The sequence below is a fragment of the Meleagris gallopavo genome, chromosome 6 (assembly GCF_000146605.3).
Source record: "Meleagris gallopavo isolate NT-WF06-2002-E0010 breed Aviagen turkey brand Nicholas breeding stock chromosome 6, Turkey_5.1, whole genome shotgun sequence".
Lineage (NCBI taxonomy): Eukaryota > Metazoa > Chordata > Aves > Galliformes > Phasianidae > Meleagris > Meleagris gallopavo.
This window is the reverse complement of record NC_015016.2, coordinates 25,934,535-25,959,648: the sequence shown is the minus strand read 5'-3', so window position 1 is coordinate 25,959,648 and position 25,114 is coordinate 25,934,535. Positions and strand designations below refer to the sequence as shown.

Genomic DNA, 25,114 nt, shown 5'->3' with positions numbered 1-25,114 from the left:
ACACATTCATTTTAACATCCAAAATTAGTCTGTAAGTGAGCAGAAGCGGCTGAAACACGAGACCAAAGGAATTACCTAGTGAGTCATCAAAGTGCTTTATTTTATAAAGCCTTGCTCATGGTTGGAGTGTAGTCTAAGCACTAACATATACAATAATGCGACTTCCGTGCCCTGTCCAAATAAACAGTTTATCAACAATAATGAGTGACAAAACTGCTACACAGACAAAAAGGGTACATTTCTAAAATGGTCTAAAAATGTACACTGATTGGCCGCAATGGAACATTTACTCCACGTATGTGTACCTCATTTTGACTTCAGGGTCTTGCTGCGGCCTCGCGCTTCAGGAAGCCACAGGAAATGAAACTCTGGTGATAAATGCAGACAACGGGAGAATAGGGGAAAGGACAACAAAATCAAGCCACAGTACCAACTTATTTAAATACATACAATACAAAAGTATACACATACATTACAGTGCTGCAGACATCACTAAGTCAAACGTAACAAAAAATCCTGTAGGGAAGGCAGGGGAAAGGAGAAAAGAATTAGTACACAGCAACAGGGATAGCATTGCCTTTGGCCACCAAAGAGTGTGATGGGCTGCTATCTATAGGCTCCTCAGAAGTAAAATGTACGTTATGCACAGGTGCAGGCTGAGTAGCACTGATGTTAGTAATGGAGAAGGCATGCTGGCACTCCTGATCTCTGTTAGAAATGATGATGGGGAGGGCTTGACTTCCTTTAGATTGCCTACAAAATCTAACAATTTCAATAAAGAAATTTCAAAGGCACAGCTTTAGCACAGTGTATAAGTAGATAAACTTTAAGCATATGTAAATTTGTCTTTCAAGCATGGAATCTTCCAGGGAAAAATACAAGAAGAGCAGAAATACAATGTCATTGTTTAAAAATTTTAAACAAGTTAAACATGATCAGCACAGTTTTAGGCAACGCACTGTACAATCAGATTTGAGTACACGGCAGGACAGGTCGTTTTGGTGATAAAAGACGTCCTTGGGAAAAATCCCTCTGCAATATCCTTCCTCATTTTATTGTAACAGTCTGCCAGGGACGTGAGTGAGACATTCACCGTAGTACATGGCTGCACGTTACGCTTGGAGGGTGACAAACATACTTCATCTGTACTGCAAAATAACTTTACATGTAAACTTAAAAGTCATATATTGTACACAGCTCTAAAATTCAGAAATATCCCTGCTTTCCTAATCATGTAAACAGTAAAATCTGGGGTTAATTTTTAGAGGGATAATCTATAATAAAATACTGCCGTTTAAGCAGTACAATGTAAGCATCCGAACTTCAAATTCCCATGAAATTACAAGAGAATGGAGTTTCTATCTGTGCGCACGTCTCGTGGGTGAGAGACTCTGCTACTATTGCCCAGAACTCTGCACTTCTTCAGATAAGCTTCTTTCCACTTGTAACGTTATTAGTTCCTATATGGCAAGAATATAAAACAAATAAAAACTTCGGGTAACAAAGTGAAATAAGCAAGGTTTTCCCTTAATGTAAGTTCACGGTAGCAAAAATGTACGCACAGCATGAGTTACACGTTAGCTCTTTGTAAGGTAGGAGACATCAGCTCCTGGTGCCTGAGAGCACGGACTGTCCGATGCGATGTGCGGAGGAAAAGGAAGAAATGGGAGAAAGGGGAAAAAAACCAACAAAAAACCCCCCAACTGCAAAAACCTGATGGGAAGAGTTCCGGCACCACGGGTCCACTGCTGCAGTGCTGTTTGTAAGGAGTGCCAGTGTGCACGGTGTGAGTGTAACATTCGCAGTAAGGTTTTTATTATTATCATCACCGTCATGAATACTGTCACGTATCTTTTAGTTCAAAAAATAAACTGATCCACAGTTTACAATTTGCTATCAATATTGTAGATTTAACATGCATTTACTTTCCCCACCCCCACCCCACGCCTCTTTGCTCAGTTGCTCCGTTTCGGCTGGTAGCGTCAGAGTGGGACTGTCACAGTGCACTCTGAGTAAGCTGTTCTATTTATTTAATTTAATGTTTGTTTTTTTGCACACACAAAAGAGTCAGAAATAGCTAGAACTATGCTGGGAATATCAGGCAGCTGTTAAAGCGAGTATTCCACCCCACTTCAGTCATCTTTGCCAGCAGATGTAAACAAAGGGGTTGCTTTCTGCAAGATGAGCGCTTCTCTGAGTTCCTTTTTCCCTACCCTTGTAGTCTCTGCTGCTGTCCCCAGGTCTCGTGTCTGTCCGCTGTGACATGAGGGGTTACGTCAAGATGTTGGCAATAAAGTCCAAGAAGCGCTTTGAATACTGTTCAGGATTAACAGTTGAAATTTCTGCACCGGCCTAAATAGAGGATGGAGAGGGAAGAGGAAAGAAGGAAGAAGCAGTGTTCAGTGGATGCTCTGTCACCAGCAGCACCGTGATGGATTAATTTGTGGTCTCAAACCAGACACACACACAGTCATCAACCCTCTGGCAGAACACGAAGGGCACCTTTTTAGGCTTCACACCAGTATAGGTATGTTGGGCATCCACAGTATCTGCCTCCCGGTTCTGAATGGCATTCTTTACTTTCCTTATTCCTCTTTACTTTCGTTGTGTTTCATTCTCCTATACAATTTCCACTGCTCACACCTAAGCACACTACTCACAGATTCCTATCTCTTGAACAGCAGCATCTTCCTGTAGAGAAGACTGAACTACTGCATTTGGACCTGATGTGTCCCCACTTGGCTGATGCACACGGCTATCTGAATGCTAACTCATCTGCTTTGGAATACGTGGGAACAGTGAGACACATTTTTTCCAACATTTAAACCCAGACTCCCCAAATCAGCTGCACAACTACTATTTCAGAGAGGTCACAGTTTCATTCAGACTGTTACTGGACATTTTCAGAGCCTTAACCACAGTTACATCTTCCTCATTTCATGAAAGGAAAAGAATGCATGCCATTACAGAACCACCTTCAGTGTCAGGTGGCTGGGGATGCAAGCAGTGAAAGAAAACAAAATGGTTGCACGAATGTCATGTTCCCTAGTAAGGTTCAGTAATCATAGTTGTTATTCACAACATAGATTTGTCCATAATTTAAGCCAGAAGTATGTTTTTTTGGTGTTTTTTTTTTTTTAAAGTTCATTAATAATTGCCAGCTAATGGCTGCATATGGCCTGCATCAACTTTCAAGTGCTTTTAGAATGGAAAAAGTAATGAGCACGTTGTACTGCAAGCCTGTCCAGGGCTCTCACTGCTAGGCATTCTAAGTCACCTTCTATTGGAAACTCAAAAAACCCAAACTCTTTGATTAAAACCATCCACAGTGCTCTGATTCTCAGAGGAGGGACCCCAGCTTCAGAAATCATTATGGTCTTTTTAATGAGCTTAGTAAATTCTGACCTCAAATCACCATACAGTGATAATGGAAAATACAAATCTTCATTTTGGAAGACTGGGCTGCTTTGCCATAACTCTTTGGTGTCTGCTGCTCAGCAGCAGTTTCAGTCAAAAATAAAGAAATTCATGGCAGTCAAATACAAGCCTTCACTGAATGGTATCCAAGTATCTAACATGTACATTTTATACTTAATCTTGCAAATTGAACTTTTTTTTTTTTCCCCCCAAGAAATCTTTTAAAGTGAGACACATTATATGCTGAGGAATTAACTTTCAGCAGGTTGTACCCAACAATGAAACCATCACCAGGGTCCCATATCAGAAGTAAGATTCACAGCAGCTTCCATTGAGCTGTAAGCTAATACAAGTGCCTGGTGAACAGCTTGTCTGCAAGTATAAAACACATCCCACTCATGTAGGACAAAGCCCTAAAGGGGCAGTGCCTCATTGATCTTCTTCATAGATAACAAAAATGTGTGTAGCTGAAGAGGAAGCTTTAGTATGCAAGGTATATAAGTTACTCTGTGCTGTCTTATCACATATGAAACTAGGAAAAAAACAATCTCTCTCCTTTGCACAGATTTCTTGAACTGTGTTCTATCAGTACACAAGAAAAATGCAGAAGTATAAATCAGAGGAAGAAAACACTTACCCCATGCTTTACTGTTTTTGCAGCATGGGCAGCTTTCTTTTTTGCATCATAATGAGTAAGAATGTCAATAATGGCCATAAAATATACTTCCTTCCTAGGTGCACCTGCAAAGGACAAGTACATGAAAGTGAGAATGACAGTTCAATCATGCCTTCTCCTTCCAGCAAAGGAACCTTCTTTAGGATCACTCAACAGCTCAGGGAGGGTAATGTCAGTCAGAGTTCTGTAGAGACCGCAGGCTCAAGATATTCCTAAGTGAAAGTTTAAATGCACTTATATGTAATGTGAAACCCCAGCATACAGAAATAGGAATTATTGCTCACTTAATGTGGAATTCAAGTTCCTTCATAGTTATACAAACAAACAAGGAAAAAGTAAATTTTATATGAGAGGCAGTGCTTCTGAGTCAGCAAAAGAGTATTTTATTTATGAATGAAGCTACATATTTATTAATGTAAATGCTGATGAAAAAAAACAACAACAAACACTCCTGTCTTGAACAGCCACTGAGAACTGTGATGTCTGAAGAGCTAATTCAGAACCTGAGCTGACTGTGCAGTAGGTATGCTAGCTGACTGCACCCATCCCCACACATCACTATATCTGAGAAATATGTTCAGTAACAAAGCTGTGCATCACAGATGCCTTTTGCTTTTTGCTTCACCAAAGAACAACTGATTTCCTCTTCCACACAGCAAATTTATATTGTGAATGTAACTTTCCCTTAATATTGTTGTGAAGATGTTTGGATTCCAGTGTAAGAATCAAAACATCTTAGCATGCAAATGTTTATTACTACTTACTTTCATGAGATTTTATTCCATAAACATCAATAGCTGGATCAAATTCCCCAGGAGCCAAAGGCAGCGAGCTGTTCAGTGTATTGCCTGGACTGTCTGGAGGAGTTCCAACAGGGTGTGTCCCATCACTTTCACCTTCATCTTCTCCATCATTCTCTTCACACTCTACTTCTTCCTGTTCAGCTCTTTCAACATCATGAATTCCAACTAGCAAGCTGTAGTCCATGAGTTTTAGCTGAGCAAGGAACTAGAAAGTGATAATAAGCAATTTATCAGTATCACAGAAAAATGTAAGCTCCACTTTCAAATAAGAGAAGTTACAAAGATGCCATCAGTTGAGAAAAAACGGGCACTTCTAAGAAAGCGGAGGACTAAGTGATAAAGCTAGCAAAGAAAGACTTTTAATTATTAAGATGTAGTGATAGCTGCAGGTCACTTGCAACTTATACTAAAAAGCCCTAGGACACTGTAGCAGTGTTCCAGTTAGAGTTATTCTGGTAACTACACCAGCACATGGGAAGCCATGGTCTGCAGCCACGTCTGCCCCTTCACTTCCTTCTCAGCCTTATTACAGAATCATGCAAAAGTGCTTAAATATCCTTGCAAGGGAAATGCTGTGAAGTTTTACATCATGAAGAAATGAAACGATGCCACACTCTCTTCAGAATTCAAGTCACATAAGCAAAACATAAATGTGAATGAAAGGACATCTTTGAATCAAGGCTAAAGATGGGAGTTTGAAGAAAGCTGGGAAATGAATGTACTTGCTGTGTAGACAAACTGTTATTTCAATTGATAGGAACAGTGTAAGGAAGGGAGAAAAGAGGAAGATGAAAATAAGAAATGTTACAAAATCAAGAACAAGGGATTAACGGTTCAAGGAGTGAAGCTGCCATAGCAGGAACCTCTGGAACCTCTGCTTATGATACACACGGAGAGAACCTGAAAATACAAATCATTTAAGCTTTTAGAAAAACTAACGGGCTATAAAATGCAAATTAGAGCAGACCAGAGAAGGGATTTTGGTCAGACTTTGGAATAGTGGTAGGGAGTAATGAGATGAGTGTGAAAACATCAAGGAATAAGAAAACAAGTTTGTAAAATCCTGATTCTGAGAAGAGAGAGCAAATCATAGCTAACATGACTCTGAATTGAAGAGCTAGAAATATATTATGAAAAGTGAGATTGAGAAGACGCTTAAGAAGAAAGAAGAAGTTGGTTTCTAACCATTTCAGTATAATAAAGCAAAAGATCGTTCACAAGACTGGAAGAGAAGATATACAATAATATACAAGAAGAACAGATGAAATTGACCAAAGGAAATGGAGTGGAAAGTGGAGAAGTGGAAGCCATTAAGGTGTTTGATAAATATCAAGAGAGAGGAGAAAAATCTACCAATAATGGTAAAAAATTACAAGAAAGAGGACAGACCCTTGGGAAGAAGAGCGAACTGGTAATTAGAAGAACAAGGGCTTTGTGAAAGCACAAGTAAAGATCATCTGATTTAAAGCGGAAAAAATATCCTTATGTGATTGTTCTCAGGACAGTTTCAGTGGAATGAGGTGGCAGGAAAATGCGGCAGGAATGAACTGAGAAAAGTCATGGACAAGAGGCCATCAGAACAGCAGCAACAGATATTACTACAAGAGCAGTAGGTATTATAATGCGCTTGTTTGAATAAAGGAAAGGGATGCGAGACAATTATAAGAGAAACACAGTGCAACAACAACAAAAAACATTTAATGACAAAAAGAATGGATATAAAGTCATATTCTTCAGAATTCTGTTCCACAGTTTGACTATAAATACTTCTCATGAGACAATTTTATGCAAAGTGCCATGCATTTCTCTTCACTGCGTAAAATCTGCATCCAAGACCAGGTAAAAAATGTAGACTATTAGTTAGCTAGCAAGGGCAGAAGAACCAGTAAAAGCAAAACAGGCTGAAGAACAGCTTGATTTTATTAAAATGAGGTGTCAGACCACTTCACGCTAGTGGTCTTCGTATATTTAACAATACTCTGTATACATTTCAAAATCATAAAACATGGCCTCTCAAGATATTTTCTGGATTCTGCCCTTGTATTTACAATCCAGTAAATGATGTAAAAGATAGCACACAATCCACCTTCTGCAGCAATAAAGTATCTTCTATATTCATTGCACATGTTTAAGATCTTGTCTGCAACCTACTTAAAGTAAAAGCTTTAGTCAGCAACTGCACTACATTAAAGAGCACTAAAATTTAGTTCAAATAAACCTATCTCTAGAGCTGTGACATCAACAGAGCAATTTTTTAGCACAATGTTCCAAATATAAAAGAAGCATATACTGATATTTCACAAAGTACTGTTGTTTTCATAATTACCATCATCATAAATTTCTCATCATTATGACAATGGGAAATTACATTTCTTCAAAAGCAAATCATTGCAAGTTCTAAGTCTTCAGTATTTTGTACAACTACTGAGCTTCTGAACAACACTCAGATACAGATCTGAAAAACTAGTCAAGTCAGTTCACATAGCCATCCTGATAGAAGTAGCTGAAAGTCTCATTAAGTCCCAGGGGCAATCTGCTATCAGGTCTCCTCCAACAAGCAGAAACAGATTTTAGGTTTTAAGTACAGGGATTGCAAAATATTGCATTTATTGATAATATTCTGAATTATAGAAACTGAAGTCAAGTTATATGAATTAGCCCCAAATTTAGTTTTCTTTATTTGCTGACTGGCTAAGTCAATCATAGTAAGTATGACATTAAATTTGTATATTAATGTTTTTCTAGTAGGTATAGACTATACTCAGCCAATTACAACTTCGTAAGACCTATGCTAATGAGTCCACCTGGTACATAGAGATTTCTGTATGTATCGCTATTGTGATACTAAGCATACTCTAAAACTGGATTACTAAAATGAAACAAATAGAGCATGCACAGCTGTGAGTAAGGGAAGTTTACATTATCTGTTACAGACTACAGTCCACACATGGCTCCAGCTAACATCAGGCAGTCCTGGTGTACCTCCACCTGTAAAACAACCAGCAATACTCACCTCTCTCTTGGAGGCATTTGGAAGGACTATGCTTGTAAAGCGCTTATGCACTAAGTAGTACCATCATTTTTACATCACATCATCAAGGCAGGGATAAAGCATGGCAACCAACTATGGCATCAAGCCATTTATCACATCAGCAAAAGCAGTGATCAACTCCTGAAAGTTTAAATTATGTTTCATTTAAAACAGACAGTGCTTACAGATCAAGAGTTTTCATCTATGAATTACACGTATGCTTTCCTGAGCTATTTCCAATTTGCCACACATTTTAACAACAAAGAACTGAACAGGTGCACTCTTACCTCAACGTCCTTTTTGAGTTTCTCAAGGAACATCTTTTTGTTATTTTCATCAATATGAATCTTTTGGCCATCGTTAATAAAATCGTTGTCTTTGAATGTTGGCAGCTCTTTGGCCTAAAATAAACAAAAATTGCTGTAAGAGTCAGAACACAAACAGAAGTGCAGTGCAGTTGATGGTTCAGAATGGGTCCAGAGCAAAAGCTTCTCCAGCCCCACCAGGAGCTGAACCCTCAAACCTCCCAAAATGTGGAAGGCTCTCGAAGGCCCAAAAGAGGGCATTAGTGAGCTGTCACAGCTGAAAGCCCCACCACTTCTCAGTGAGAGCAACTACGCTTCCGCTGCATGCAGCTGCTCACAACTGCAAGCAGAAATTCTCTTCCCTTGCTTACCCACGCTGTGAGTAGCCTAGAAGGTACACATTCTCTGGGAATGCAGTAAATTTAACTAAGACAAAATATCAAACTCAATACTTCATTTGCATCTAACCTTCAAGTCCATACTTCTTCCAAGATATCATTTGTCAAAGTGACAGTAAGTGAAGCTGAGACACAATCTATACCTCATAATGAAGTGCTATTGCATCAGAGCTTATAGATCAAGCCAAACTGGATTACGCTTTACATAGCTACTGTAAATGTTTCTAAGTGCCCAATACCAAATAATTGTTTATAAAATATCAAGTGAACATGAATTATGCAATGCTGCTTAGAAGTGGTGAATGCCAGAGAAGAATGCTGCCTTTTAAATACATAATTAAATATTCTTGATATTGGAGCATTAGTTGATTATCTTCACCTTTAACTCTCCTATGAAGTGATTTGCAACAGCACTAAGGAAAGCCAGAAACTCTCACATGAGCACTGCAGTAACCATTAGTTTTAGTACTAAGACCCTCAAATGGGCTGTTTTCAGAGGGCAATGACTGAAAACTTGCTTTAAAGAAACACCCAACCAAGAAAACAGATGACAAAATAGTTCCTCCAGGGTATTTGGTCAAGTGACCCAGAAGTAATCATAGCTTCTACAAACAGAGCCTTGAAAAATTCTGCCCATTCAGCCTTTCTCCCTGCCCTCATCTCTAATAAACATTAGGGAAGAAAAGGCTTTGTTTACAAAGAAATGTCGCAGAACACCTGAGTGTTAATCCTCATTTGCAAGTCCTCCCACTAGGAATGAAAAGCAGCTAACACCAGCCCACTGGAATATCCTCCACCAGCATAAGCAGTAAGCAGTAATTTTACCAAAGACAGTACTTTTTATAAGTTTATTTTCTTTCTACAACACAGTAAGGAGAAGATCTCTGAATCTTCTGTTTCTTCTCTGAAACACACATATTGGAAGGCACAACATTAAAATACAAGTGTCACAGCAGACCCTGCAGTGCCTTCATGCATCTTCCCAAGGGGCAGAAGCTTTTCCTGCTGTTGGGCTGTGCACAGAAGTGGCCAAAATGCCCAGCTCTCCAGTTCTTTAAATTTATTGTCTTGGACTTGGAAATTAGGAATTGCTCCGTTTGTTTAGAGAAGTAACTGTTATCACCTAGTTACTGTCCCCAACATTTCGTTATGAATCTGTTAAATTCACTGCATCCCAATACTTACGAACCTTGGAAAAAACTAAAGTCCAAGCCTTTTTGCTCTGAACCACTACCAACGTTGCACCTAGAACACTGTGATGTATTAAGATACCGTCTAGTGCTGCTCCAGAGGCTTTCTAATTTTAAGTTCACATGAAAGGAAAGCCCCTGCTTAGGGCACTGCTTCCTCGGGTGAGCAGTCCTGAAGTGCTTCCCTTACAGGTGCCACAGATGCTTCCTAAAGCCAGCAGTGATTTGGTTACTGCTGTATGACACCATCGATTTTCTTTCTGACCTACTGAACAAGAAGTTTAGGACGAGAAGGAGCAGGGGGAATTTCAGATAAGCATTCCTGTCACACACAAACAACCCCATAAAGGAGGGCTGGTTCTGCAGGGGCGGGCTGGGATGTAGGGATGCTGCCAAGGCCAGCGATGGAATCTGATGTGTGGGAGGTTCAAGAATGGAAGGATTTGGATGAATTCAGTGAGGCTGAGATACTAATGAAAAGAATGCAGAAACCATGCTCCTCCACAGCTAGCACCAAAGTCACTAAAAAGTCCTCATCTTGAGTTAGGTTTGCGCCCAGATGTCCCAGTAGAAGATGACACCAGGCAGTGGTTAAAGCGAAACAAGCCCATCGACACTGAAAAAAACCCTATCAATGCTGGATGAGATTGGGGGAGGCAAGGCAGAAGGATGTGCCTATGGCTCAGACACAACATGTGGGTCCACGGCAGGCCCTGCTGCGCCAGGCAGGAGCTACTTTCAATAAAACTGAGCTAGCAATGCTGAGCACTCCCAGGCCTTAACACCCTGCAGGTTTTGTCTGAGGGCACGTTTCCTCACCCAGATCCCACAGCAGCGAAGGCTTGGCAAACACAAGCATGAACTAAAAGCCAGCACTGATGCATGGAAACAAAAAGAGCAAGAAATAAAAGTAGCAGTTGCAATATAAGAAACTGGAGCAAAAAAGCTACATGCTGGTGGTTGCTCTCACCATGTTATGTGAATGATGCCCCCAGCCTACATTCTTTCTTCTACCTCTTTCCAGACAAAGCTTTCTGTGTCTTTTTTTCTTACGTACTAGACAGTATCACACCCCATATTTACTTGAAGCCCTAGAACAGCCCTAGGATACTGTTTTAATCCCAAATATTATTAATGACAGCCAGCACTAGTAGCAATTCTAGAGGCAATTTTACTGAAATTAATGGCTTAGAATTTATTTGAGGATTTAGGAATTAAAACCTCTGACATATACAACCAGGAGTGGCTCTAGTAGTTACTTAACATTCATAATGTATGTGTTCACATTGAAAAATTCAAATACGAACATTTTATACTGATGCACTGAAATAAATACAAAGCAAACCACATTGTGGCAGTCTGAAACACTATCTGAATAAAAAAATTGAGACTTCGCTTTAATGAAATAATTGATATGATTAATTTTTAATGAAGTCTCAAATATTTCCAATGAAGCAAAATCCTTGTTGAAAAAAGATTCTCCCAGAATGTAATTCATTATAATGAACATATTACTATCATTAAAGAACTAAATATTTTAAGAGCTGCACAGGAGATGAACATCTAACTACTTCCACTAAATTAATAATAGATTTTCTTTCTGAACCACTTCCATCATTTTTAATCCCCTACTTAAAGATGCAAGAAAGGCACAGTAGTTTTACAAATATGGAGGATCTATTTATTACAAAAGCATGCTATTTACACACTTCAGGTTCACATTCTGAAGTCTGTCATGGTTATAGACAACTTTAATGATAAGAAGGTTTTACTGTCTTTGAGAGGTCTGAAAAGCAATGAAATCGGCTTTTTTATTTTTTGGACTATGATGACAGGATACACAAAACCAGATTCAAAAACTAAAATTACTGCGAAGAATCAGAGGTGAAATTTCATTTCTATATGGACATGGATATAGTTTTTGCAGATGTCTTATGAATCTCAATTCAGCATCCTATCCTAATTTGTTAAAATGAAAAACTAGTATATTTTTTTTTCCAAAAGGATTTTTTGCATTATGACCTAGTATAACAATCACAGCATGGTATTAATGCTGACATTTTGGAAGAAGCTTGATAAAACAGCTGTAGGACAGTTAAGTTAGAGAATAATTCTTGGACTGAAGAAGGGAAAAAACAAACAAACAAACAAACAAACAAACAAGAAAACTAACTTCACAACCTGACAGCAATTTCTCACCTAGCAAAGGCAAAGAGTAGGCTGTGGGAGAAACGTTGCATGGAAATGTTTTCATTTGGAACTAGTCACCAGCCACCTTATTCCCACAGCTAAGTGCTGGCAGAACCAGGCTGACAGTTTATACATTTTGAAAATGGTGTACAATATCTGCCAAGAATTAAGTTCTGCACCCTAGGCTTCTTTTCTTAGTGATCGTCTTGCATTCACTTTTACTTTTTTTTATTTTTAATTAAAAAAGTGATGTTAACTTTAAACTCATACATGGAAGGCAGCATTTTTAAAAGAAGGATATTATGAATTTATTTGCAGTAGTTTGGCACAGGTGGTTTTGAACTGAGTTCAAAAGTTTGAAGGCACCAGATCTACAAGAAGAAAGAATAACTAGAATCTCCTTTGGAAGTCTGGAGATGGGAGCTGCTCTCCTCCACTGGTTATGGAAGCAGAATCCAAACCTCTCCTGTACAATCTGCCTTGTCCTGGGCAGGCATTTCTGACCAAACAAGGTCCTACGTATTTGGCATAAGGGGATTGTAAATGGCAGTGAAGATAAAGGTGCAACCTCAAAACTGGGGTTTGAGAGAGAATGCTGAAAAGGTTTTAGAAGGTACAAGACAGATTTTTGTAGGACAAAAGATTGTGCAAGGAAGTGTAGATGGATTAAAAATTATTCAAGCACGTACAGAAGTAGTAGCTAAAAACTTGTGATCAGGAAAATGCATCCAGAATTATATCTATAGTGAATATTCTCCAGCTGCAAAATGAACATGAAACATAAAATGCAAGACCAAGATTCTCTTTAAGAAAAAAATAAAGTAATCACTTTAACACAGAGAATACAGGCTTTTAAACAGAACCAAACCAAAAACCCACCCATCAGTCAACAGGAAAATAGTGATTTGCTTAAAAAACAGTCATGGGTTAGTGTCATATGAAGGCTAAGTGTTGAAACAGGAATCTGAACTCTGAATATTTACTGTTATTTTGCAATGCATGGCAGTGTGATGATTTGAAAGTTATGATCTCTGCATATGTCAACTTGAGATTTATTTCACAAAGAAACAGAAGTCATGCTTCATATCTGTTGTGCGCGATTGGCAAACAAGCAAGTTGAAATCATTAAAAGAAATAAGTAAAAAATGCATTTTTAGAACAGCAGGAAAAAATTCTAAGCTTTGGGGATGATCTGCCTTGAATCAAATTTTACCTACTTAAAGACTGCGTAAACTTGTTGCTAAGGTCTTGTATTTACTGTCTTTTTATGTGTTTATGCTTATTTGTCAAAAATCACATATCACAGAGACAGTAACAGAACCCATTTGGTATTAACTGAAAGACATCATTATCATTCTATGAAATTCTACAAGAAAGATGAAATATGATAGGTTTCACATCACCTAGGCTTTATTTGCCTCTTGAAATTTCTGAATTGTTCACTCGCTAGCAACATCCTAAAGTTCTTTATAACTACAAGTACTCCCAGCTGGAACCGCTAATTTGATGTCATACTGAAAGTACAGCATAATTATGAGCAGACAGACCACCACGGGAGTTCTGCATTATCCTTGTTTCACTTAAGAGGGCAAAATTGTCCAAGGAATGAATAGAAAATGCCCACTATTAAGGTTTCTTTTTTTTAAGATGGAACTAAAGACTAAAAAAAATAAAGGAGCAGCTGTCAGAACTTGACAACTGTTGAAACATACTGTTCTTTTTAAATTCAAGACATCTGTAAGTGCATGTTATGATATTTGTTGCCAAGAAAGTGATGACTTTATTATTAAAAATATCACTTACAATGCAAATGAGAAGAATTGTGTGCTAAGGTGAAATCTAAGGGATGGAGCTTGTCTCCACACTGATTACCATAAAACACTGAAATGACAGTTTCAGAGCTTATCATCAATATGTTAGGATATTAAACAGTTGAAAACAGTCAAATGGAAGATAAACTGAGAATAAGACAGAAAGTAACATTCAGGCATTTTAAGAGTCATCCAACAAGCTTTTCTTCCTAAAACCTTAACCTTGAATCTTCGTATCTCTTCCACACTACCAAAATAAAATAGAAAAATACCTTTTTCCCCCCGATTTCTTATTTTATGGTCCAATAAATCTTTTCTGCGTAATTGATTGGTTCTTAGTTATTAACTAAGTAACAAAGAGTATTTTAATAGGAAAACGTGTCAAGAAAATCACCATTTTATCCAGATATGTCATTTCAGAGTAATTTATTTAAAATTTGCAACCTTCATTAGAAAGTGACTGAAAGATCCACTTTACTGTTTTCTGGATTCCACAGCTGTAAAGAAAGCCAACATATTATGTTTGACATTCTGAAAACCATTTGATTACTTTAAATACTGGCATTTGAAATTAAACATGAATTACTTAAAAGCTTATTAAAACCTACAGCATGACCAGACATTTTTAACCTTATATTTTAGCACCAAAAGATTACTGCCTTTTATTACTTTTCTGTTTTTCATATATGAATAGCAGTGGGTATCCTACAGTAAGTAATTAATTAACATTGCTGTTAATTGGGATTCTATTATTAATAGTGTCATTGCAGGGTGATATTAATAAATTGATGTTTTAATTTGCCCCTGGCTAAATGTTAGCTAATAAGTTACACCACCAGACAGGTATCTGAGATTTTTTTCTTTTGTTCAGTTACTCAGAACTGTTTTTTCGAACTTACTAGATTTCAATGCAATTCTCAAGGTCCCCAGTCCAGTGACACACATGCAGAAATACATCTCATTGTAGCAGATATTTAGTACTGCTTATATCGCTTCAGAAACCAAACCTTCTTTGTCTATTCATACACCAACACATTCAAGCTTAAAAACAGTTCTTTAAAGATAAGTTGAGTAGTTTACGTAAGGAAATTAATTCCTATTGCAGGACAGATTAAGATCACAATTAAGATCTGAACCTAGAGTTTCAAATTCCTACACTGAAGATACTTGTGTATTCTTCTGACCCTTTCCAGACCAAAAGACAGATTTCAAAATGCATACAGAAAGCACGTAATAAGAAAAATATTATTTTTTCCTTGCCAGATTCTCAAAGAGCTTATACAATGTTGTTCCCTCTATGAAGCTAGCAGTCTACCCAATTCATTTTCCTGCTTAGAAATGTTTGTTCTGAGCGGTAGCTTATCACCTCTTTGCTGAATTATGAGTAGTAGGAGTCTGTTCTAACAGACAGAGACTGTCTGCAATACAGCTCAATAGGCTTCATGTAGTTCTGTCTCCAAGAAATCAAATGCATTTGGAAAGAATATGATGTGTGAAACTTAGAAGATCAGAAGAAGAATCTGAGGGAGCAATTTTTATATAGCTTTCATATAAATATGCAAAATAAAGGAGGAGGCTCCAGACATTCAGAAGTTGATAGGAATTTTGTCACTGGTCTTGCTGAAGTTAAAATTTCATGTTTTATACATGGAGAATAATTTTTTTATATAGTTAAACAGCTTTGTTGCAGATCAGCTATAATCAGTTTCAGTAACAATTTTGCCATGGACTTGCATGACAACAGAATTTAGTGATTCTTTCAGGTTCTTGCTAGTTATATAGTAATTAGATATATAGTTACTAACTCTATATCATCAGTGTATCATGATTTATCTAATTATGATTTTGAGACATATTCCTAAAACTCCTCAAAAACATAAGCACCAAATATCTGCATAGCATCATCTCTCGTAGAGCTAAATGTGTAATATTAGTAATATTTACATTATTCCAAGCATTAGTATTGTAATCTGAAGCAGTCACATCCGAGTAATTTGCCCTCCTCATTTCCATCACTTTCAGCACTACCAGCAGAGGCTTTCAATGACACTGGGTATCATTTGTAAGATACCTGAAGAGTTAGTATCTTTGTTATAAAAACATTATAGTTGTGCTACTAAACAAGACCAAAAACAGACCACAAGAAAAGAATGAAGACCACTCAAGAAATGATCTTAAGGGCCCAAAACAGAAAAAGAGAGCTAATGCAGATTACTGTAATGGCAACTGACATTTGTGACATCTTAGTTGCATACCGCTGGAAGAATTTTAAGTGTTCAGCCAACCTTAAGAGGAAGTGGAAAAACTTAGCACACAGAGTGTTTCTTGCAGGTAGAAATGCATCACTGACAGTTACTGTATGCCCCTTACTCCTTACTGCAGTTGTGCGATTCACAGAAGAATTAGAGAGGCTGGTATGGTATGACTAATGCTTAGGATAAAAACAAGTGATTGGAATGGAATTTTGGGATAAAACAAAATGAAGTCTTTAAAGCAAATTGCTGAATGATCTTATGCAACAGCATAATTCAGAAGAATTATGGAAAACTTAGGAAAATTAGCGTCACAAGTTCCTAGACCACTCAAGTTTGGAAATCTAAGAAGTCTTACAGAATGGGGAGACTATGTTCCACTTTCAGTTATCTGCAGAATCTTCAGACAAACCTCAAGTGCCACTATATTTCACTGGAACCTCAAAGAACACTTTGAGAATGTTCAATTTTCCAAATGAACTCAAGTTGCAGATGGAGAAAAACAAAGTGACCAACTTTCTTTTAGAGCAAAGTTCCAGCTATAGAATTTGAAGGAGACTACTCACTCTTATTACACCTATGTATGTCCATGCCTGTCAGCTTGTTGGCTTGTTTGAACAAACTTTACGTAACCAATGGTTATCACAATTCGAGGTTTGGTTCATTTTTACATTTACAATAGGAGTAGTGCCCCGTCACATAGTTCCATAAATCTGTGTCCATAAATCTTTATATTAAAGAGCAAGAAAAAGAAGATGAAGAAGCAGGAAGAGAATGAAGTTCCTGATGTTTTCCTACCACAGGGCAGGCCCTGAAGAAACTAAGAAGAGAAGAGAAAAAAGGAAAAGGAGGAGGCAGACGAGTGGCTCACTTACCTCTGGAATTTCAACACCATTGCAAACCAACAGTCAAAGGTCTGCAGTAAATACAGGAAAGATAAAGGACGGAATAAGGTAGAACTCAAGCGGGAGAATATGACAGAAAACAAAGAAAAGGGGCAGAACAGCACTGATTATGCTTGTCCTGACACTGGCTAGCAGTTTAGATAACTGAAAAGTAAACAGAAATGCACCATACCTTTTCTTTGTCACTGGCTTCTCGAGCCACAGTAGAGCCCTGAAACAGAAAAAATGGATCTAAAAATGTGCATATGTCAGAAACTAATTTGAAAACTTTACGATAACAGGTCAAAAGTGGATGAACCGCATCCTTTGAAATTAAGAAGGTGATACAGGAGGTGGAATGTCTTAAACTTCTGTCATCTCTTGAAGAAGATCTATCATGTGAGAAGAAGGATGGAGTAAATCCTCAAATGCTCTGTACCTATTGTCTCTGTGACTGATGGGGATTTCTTCCTCACGTCTCGTCCTAATTCTGAGACAACCTTGTAAGCTCAGTTGGCTTGGAGACTTCTGACTTTTCTGTACCAATTTAGATGCATAGTTGTGGGATAGCCTATTCTATATATCTTGGGCAAACATAATACACATTTAAAAAGGATGTCACACAATATAGGTACATACAAATATTTAAAAAAAAAGATCACAAAGTACAAACAAGAACAGTGTACCTCACAGCAACATGAAGTCAAAAGAAGAGATGAGATCAACAGTGGATTCAAAAGATTTACAGTGTTTACCAACAGCATAATGGGTATTTTGAGATACTTTTTTTTTTTAATGACTGAGACTTTCTGAATAAGCTGGAGGTGACCAAAAAATGGCTGTATATATTTCTTTACAAATTTCATGAAGCAGGACCACACCTGTAGGTATTCAGAGTTTATCAGGTAACAGCACTGCAATAAATAGTAGCCATAATTATGCCTTCATTACAGTAACATGGTAAGCAATGGATATTGAAAGATTAGTACATCAACTCTGTCTTGTTGGAAGGATAAAGAAGTGCTTGAGTGGGTTTACACTACTTTAAAGAATGTAAGAATTCACAACTACACATTTTTATATCATGTTTTGTTGTCTGCAGAGAAAACTTAGAACAGAGAGAAAAGATAAATGGACAGCAGACCTTCAGTATTATGTACAGTCCAGAAAGCAGAGATTTCATTTCATTATATTGTTAGCTGATAAAGAACTCCAACAAAAGTCTATGATACTTTAGTTTACTGATTTACTTATAGCGTATTCTGTGCTCTACCTACCTCCAGAACTATTGGGTCTGGACAACGATCAGCAGAAAACCAAATAAGGAAAAAAAGGATTTGCAATAGTAAAAATTTTGGAGGTTGTGAAGTTTAACATTGAGGTAATCTTAAGAAAAAGTCTCAGTGGACAGGAAAATACCTTTGAAATCCTATGCTGATCTGTAGTGGAGACTTTTGTCTAAGCTGCTGTCAGAAATACCTACAAAAAATGGAGCCTGAACCTGTAACTGCAGATGTTGTATCAATGAAATTAAGAAAAAAACTCTTTATAATCTTGGCAGTGTCATTAGGCATATGCTGGGGGGCAGTAATTTTCAAGAATAATATGACATTGATGCTGAATTTAAATTGCAAGGGAAGTTTATCTTTAAGGCAATTTTGCCTAGCTGGACAAACCGAACAGTGTACAGAAGCATTCACAGAGGTAAGCAGCAGCAAATGCAGTGCTGCTTAGACCAATGATAATAATATATTATATGCTATTTGGTTTTTGGTATTGTGCTTTTGTCCCATTTTTTAATGCATATTGTCATTATGATGCTCTAAAATATATGTAGTTCTCTCAAATTTTTGGAAGTTACTCATTACCCATTCAGGTATGAGATTGGTCACTCATTCTTAGTGGCACTTTTGGAGAAAATCCTCCAAAAAAAGGCAGCTTATGATTGAATAGTTGCTTTCTGCACTAGTCACATCATGCATCAACTAGGATATTTCAAATGAAAAACAGCTAAAATCTGAGAGGGTAAATTCAAAGAAGAGCAAAAACAAAATTAAAAACATCTTTCTTCTGTAAGCTCTGCCAAATACTAAAAACCATTAAGTCAACAGTCAGGAAATCAGTTCTCACAGATGAGGTTCAGTCAACTATATAAGCAGTTTCTAGGTGAATTCCTAGGAATGGTTGCTGCAATATATAGCATTACAAACCTCTTAATATAGAGCTGAATAAATATCTTAAAATAAGTATGCAGATGCACGTAGTGATTCAACACAGAAATTAAATGCATTAGAAAGAAGTAGGTTTCTAAGGGAGACCTTATGGAGGAAATAAAAATAATCCCTTATGTAGAAAGACTACGAATGTATTTCAGGCCTTTATTCTAAGTGCTGTATATTAAATATCAGCGAAATTACATTTTAGAACAAAACTAAAACACACCTTATGATAACAACAGAAGAAATTCTGTATTTTAAGAGCAATTCTCTTTTTCTCAGAACTATTTTTAAAATGTAGAAGGAAATATGAAACTTCTGTAGAAGTGATATACTTTGTAGTAGCATTTTGTTGGTTTAAATAATGACGTCATGTAGTCATTTTATATAAGTCCTCTACACAGTCAGCTGTGGCCTTCCATAATGCTGAGAAAAGCCTCAGTAAGCAGAATTCTTATTTTTCTTGTGTGAAGTGTTTCACCCTTAGCCGTTAGTTATATGTAACAAATATTTCTGGTAAAATCTCTCCATTTAAAATATGCACAACACAGAAAAATTTGTAGTTTCTATAAAATCATTTTTCAGCTTTTCTAAGCTTAATGCAGAAGTACACCAGCTCATCATGATTATTATATAACACAGGTTTAAATTCATTAAAATTTTGAGCAATCTTCAATCAACAGCAGAATCTAGCATTTACATTGAAGATTTTCAGCTACTTTGTCAGTTATTTTATCTGCAGTTATTTCTCACCTTTAAATCATATTTTCTATAAACAGATAAACGATGGCTGAACACATTCCTTGTAACAATCATATATATTTCAACTCCATCGACAGTGAGCCGGTACATGCCCAAAAACTGGGGAAGAAGCGTGTTCCCATGACATTCCACAATAAACTGCAGAAGCAAAAGAAAAAACAAGAATGAGGATGGATATACAGGATATAAATTTGTATTAACACATTTTAAAAGACGAAACAACCAGAAACAACACATCTACTTATCATACATATATTTGGGTGGAGACAACCCTTTGAAAAATCACGCCAAAACAAAGCCCTGCATTTAAAAAATAAAACTGTGAACTGCTTAACTTGTAACTTTTACAGACCATGTCACTGGGAGAGCAGACTCTGTGTCACAGATCAGTCCCTTTTTGTGGTCCAAAAGTGCACCTCACGTGTACTTGGTACTGGCATCAAACAAAACAGAAATAGTTTTTCAAACGACACAATACTGCATTTTAGTTATCCCTTATTTAATCTGTTCCTCCATTCTCAACGTGAGGACCATTTATGGTGCTGTCGCAAGCAACAGGCATTTATTACCACCAACTGTCTCCCAGCACTTTGCTGCTCAGAGCTGAGCAGTGACGTACAAGGACCTTTTTTTAAGAATACCTTCATTTCCTTAAGGATGCCACGTTACATTACGAACATGCTGTCAAGCTTGGAAAGTTTCACCATGTGCACCTGAAGCCTGACCTTGTATATTTTTTTAAATTTAAATCATCTGCCTTTTAGACAGCAGTTCAAAGTACTATTGAGTGACCATCAGAGGAAACAGCAATCCAAGTACAGACTACCTTGAAGATGAGAAGTATTGAATGAATATTTATTCTTACAATAAAAATGTCCATACTGTATTACTTGAACATATTCACAGCAATTTTGTGGAATCAAGGAAAAGTTCTACTTCACAATGAAGTAGAAAAGCCATCAAGAGCTTTCCTTTTTCTGTTATTACCAAGTACCAGAAAATTTAAAAATTCAAGCCCTTAATGGAGAACAACTTTTAAATTATTTTGAATACTGTAACCTCTGTTTTTTTTTTTGTGTGTGCCAAAGTGATCTGTTATTAGCATACATCACATCAAAATACAGGAGACTATAGAACAAGATGAAAGAATAAGCCATTAGAACTGTTTGACAAAGGTAATTAGTATTTGATGACAAATAATACAACCAAAGTTCTTAGAACTCTGAAGATTTTGCAACTTTTGGCTCTGTTAGCTTTAAGGAATTTCTTTCAATAATGTTACATTGGAACCTGCACAGACCAATACAGACCTTCCTTTTTTAAATGGCAAAAATCTAAAACAGATTTTAAGGAAGATTTAAGCACCCTGCAAACAACTTTCTATGGCAAGAACCAAAGTGAGCGATCAACAAAGCTTAAAACTACTAGCTGTGAATAGAATAAAATTTAGACTAACCAGCCCTTCAGGCTTTAACAGATTAGGTTATAACAACATTTTCTGTCTGCCCTACAGCTTTATTGGAGGTTACAACCCATATACAAGCCACGGATGCTGCAGTCTAGCATTATAAGCTCAAATCCCCAAATGCAAAGCAGCCTGATGGCCACAAAGGCAATTTCAGTACTAAGAGTGCACAAAGATTATCATTCTGCATCTGAGAAACACTCTTGTTCTTAACAGATACTGAAGTAGAGTTGTTGCGTTAAAGGATTTCTGGCCACAGGACTGTGTATCAGATACACAGCTCATTTTGACCACCAGTAATTTTTCCTAAAGATCTGATCATAAAGAGAAATTACAACCCTTAATGTGAAGGTTGCAGAAAACGTATTTAAAACAGTAATCCCTGTTATTCAGGCTGCACTGCTTACATGGTTATAAATATCAAGCATTTGGCATATATCCTAAAGGCTGATGTCTTCCTAATGCTTTAGAAGGTGTTAAGGGTTGTTCTCATAACAGCACTCCTTAAATGATTTCCTCTCTACAATGATTTGTTTCTACAATGATGATAAAACGAATCTACCTTCCAAGAAGAGTTTACTGTCACAGAATTTCATGCCACTCAATTATTTAAAAAATCCCATCCATTTCTAATGTTACAGCTCTTGCCTATGGAATTTGAATTCCTGTGCAGTACAAGGGAAACTGTTATTCAAGTTTTCCAGGTAAGGAACTGAGATGCAAAAGAGCTATGGAGTGTGTGCCACATGAAGGAACAGACCTGGGCATCTCAAGGACCAGGCTAATCCCTGCCCATCCAGTTACCTTTCCACCAGCTGCTAGGACACAGTCTTGACACTTAAATTGTCTCTTCAATGCTAGATATTGCTAACTCTTCTGATATTAACCTTGCTGGTGCTGAGCATCACCACCTGTAAAACAGCAAGGCCCTTAGCAAAGAATATGGACAACAGGCTCCTGTAACAGCATAAAACAAATCCCTTGGTTAGCAGCATACAGCCACCTCCCAAACTCTTCTTTAATATGAGCCACGGGGAAAGGCAACTAATGAGAGTAGCTTAAATCCTATTTGTAAATTGTCATTAGTCACCTGCCAACACTGTTGTTTCATTTTAATATTTTGCTAACAAGTCTTCTGAAAAGTCCATGTGACTAGACATGAAACACTCTGCTAGTATTTGCACCTTATCTGGCAAAAAAGGACTTGGCTATGTTACTGCAGATCACTAAGAGACCTTCCCAAAGAGGATCACATACTGCAGCCATTTACTCCAACTCAGTGACAACTGTGTAGACTCCGTGCCACTGCAAGTTAAAGAAAAGCCCCTAAAATGATTTTAGTGTTTTCCATGACAGCATTTCCTATTCTGGTGGAGTGGCAAAAGAAAGAGGGATGCATGCTGTTTGCTTTCAGAATCTACAAGGTTGGTCTAGAACTTCCTACCTTTCAAACTATCAATCCCCCATATCTGCATCATAGAGGAGGCAAAATGTGACATTTGTGTGGGTGGGAGCCCAGCAGGACTTGCACTAGTGACTGTGGTTGGCAGATTTTCAATTTGCCCATCTTGATATAAATGAAGTAGCAATTTAGTCACCTCAAGGTGCTATCTAGGAATGATTTCCTGAAGTTTCCCGCTCACAGCTGGAATAAAAGCGAGCCGGTACATGCTTAACAGAACTGCTGAATTTCAATGGAAGAAAAGATTTCCAGACCTTTATGTTAATTCTTTCTAAAAAGAGCATTAAAATATTTCTATCAAGCAGCCTTGCTAAATAAATCCGTAACACTTAGCTGGTACATTTACAAGTCCTTATATGCAGTAACAAAATCCATTTCTAAAGAGTGCTAAAATAAACACCCTATCATATTTTCTTATTAATTCAGACAATTTTCATTTTTCGGCACAGCATGAGGACAATATTACCATTAACAAAATAAAGTATCGTCAGCATGTTGACACATTCTATCAGCTGTGCAGCATTATTTTCAAATAAGTAATTTTCTGAGCTCACCTGAATCCCATGCTTAAAGCTGAAAATAAGAAATTCTTTATGACCTTACATTCTCATTATTCTTTGTATAAATATGGCCTTAAAATTCCTTAATAAGAACAGAACTTACACTAGCTCATTTTACATGAAAAATATGACTCTTAGCTTCCTCTTCTTGGTAATGTTAGTAAGCCATCAGGATGACTAAAAGATAACAAAGTGCATACAACTGTATTGGTAAAGACTCTCTGCCATTTCTGGCTAGTTTTGAAAAAACACAGGGTAAAATTCTCGTTTTTGCATTTTTCTCTTCTGAAAGATAATCTGTGAAATGAGTTTAACATGAATAAAGACTAGTTCCTTCAAGTGCAATGTAATCTGAACATGATCACTGGATGTGATTATCTAGGCTGCTTATCTGCTACCAGGAACATTATTCTTGATAATGCCATGATGAGTCACTGGGCTTTCTGTGTCTTCTGGAAGTGCCCTGAACATCATCAGTGATGGAATTTTAAATATACTAAATAGGTAAGAAACAGGTGCTGGTGAATTCCCTGTAGCCGAGTTCATTCTGCCATTTTGTATAGCTAAATATCTACCTAATGAAACTTCTCATCATTCAATGAACTTTTTCAACATTTTTCTAGTAACAATTCCAGTTCATGGTGGTCTGTCCCACTTGCACAGGTTGAATTCCATCTAATGTCCGTATTAACCAATTTTTTATCTTGATTCACAGAAGGAGCCAGCAGAAGGGCTTTCCCCAGCTCTGCTTCTTAGCACATCTCCCATAAATCTTCTCTCTTACCACACTGGGACACCTAGAGAGTCAGGGTCACAGTTACATGCAATGTATCCTTTCCTGAGTTTTCATTTAGATAACAGAATATGATACTGCCTTGCTCTGCCTTTTCACCTATCCTTCCCCTTCTTTCTGTGGTACAAACAGAGTGACTCAGGAAGAAACGGGGAGGAAAATGAAAAGCCTAGCCACAGATAACCCAAACAAAGACATGGATGGAGGATGACACAACCTTAAAGCTCTGCTTTAGGATGGCATTGGCTTAATACTAGCTTACTTCTGTGCAAATTCCTGGACTTAGGAACTTAGTCCCTACCTGCTTTTCTGGGACAGACTTCAGCCTATGTGGCTGTCATCATATTTAGGACAAAACTGCATTCAGCTTGCAGTAATGATTTTCCATCTATTTATGATTATCACATTTTCTCCTACCTCCCACTGAATAACCTTGTGCTATTCTTCAGCTTCTGAACCATGATCTCTTGGTACTATTTCCACTTCTTACACTTAATTGTCTGTGATTTTTCCTTTCGCTTTTCTTCCTGTTTCTTTCACATTTTTTTCCTCTGCAAAAGCTAAGGTCATACTTGCGCTGCTTTTGTTTTCTCCTTTATGATTCTCTTTTTCCTTTTTAGCTTGCTTCATCCTTTCTTCTCATCCAGTTCAGATCACTCCTCTGTTTCCTGCCTGCGGAAAATGGGCAGTTTCTCCCCTTAACCAGCATGCTGCATCTGCTATTCACCACTTCTGGCAGTTGCCATAGAGACAGGCAGGCACTGCAACGGTATCAGTTCTGCATTTATTACCTGTGTAAGGAAGAGGATGTGCAGTTGGCAGCCCCCTATAGAAACGTGCAGTATACCTACACTTGTGATAAGATTGATACTTGAAAGCTTGTATACTTACAGCTCCCT

At 37.5% G+C, this 25,114-nt stretch overlaps 1 protein-coding gene across 2 annotated transcripts; it reads right to left on the bottom strand.

Moving 5' to 3' along the window:
• Nucleotides 1–76: 76 nt before the first annotated feature.
• On the bottom strand, nucleotides 77–20,187 carry PIP4K2A (phosphatidylinositol-5-phosphate 4-kinase type 2 alpha). Of its 2 annotated transcripts, XM_010712656.3 has the most exons (6): nucleotides 19,927–20,187; nucleotides 17,151–17,189; nucleotides 8,215–8,328; nucleotides 4,858–5,101; nucleotides 4,055–4,158; nucleotides 77–2,352 (listed from the first exon to the last, which is right to left on the bottom strand). In XM_010712656.3, exons 1-6 carry the CDS (start codon nucleotides 20,170–20,172, stop codon nucleotides 2,272–2,274), a joined length of 828 nt encoding a protein of 275 aa, XP_010710958.1. In that variant the 5' UTR covers nucleotides 20,173–20,187; the 3' UTR covers nucleotides 77–2,271. The 2 variants fall into 2 exon arrangements, with proteins under 2 accessions (XP_010710958.1, XP_019471982.1); XM_019616437.2 differs by lacking the exons at nucleotides 17,151–17,189; nucleotides 19,927–20,187 and adding an exon at nucleotides 8,701–8,776.
• Between the last annotated feature and the right edge of the window lie 4,927 nt (nucleotides 20,188–25,114).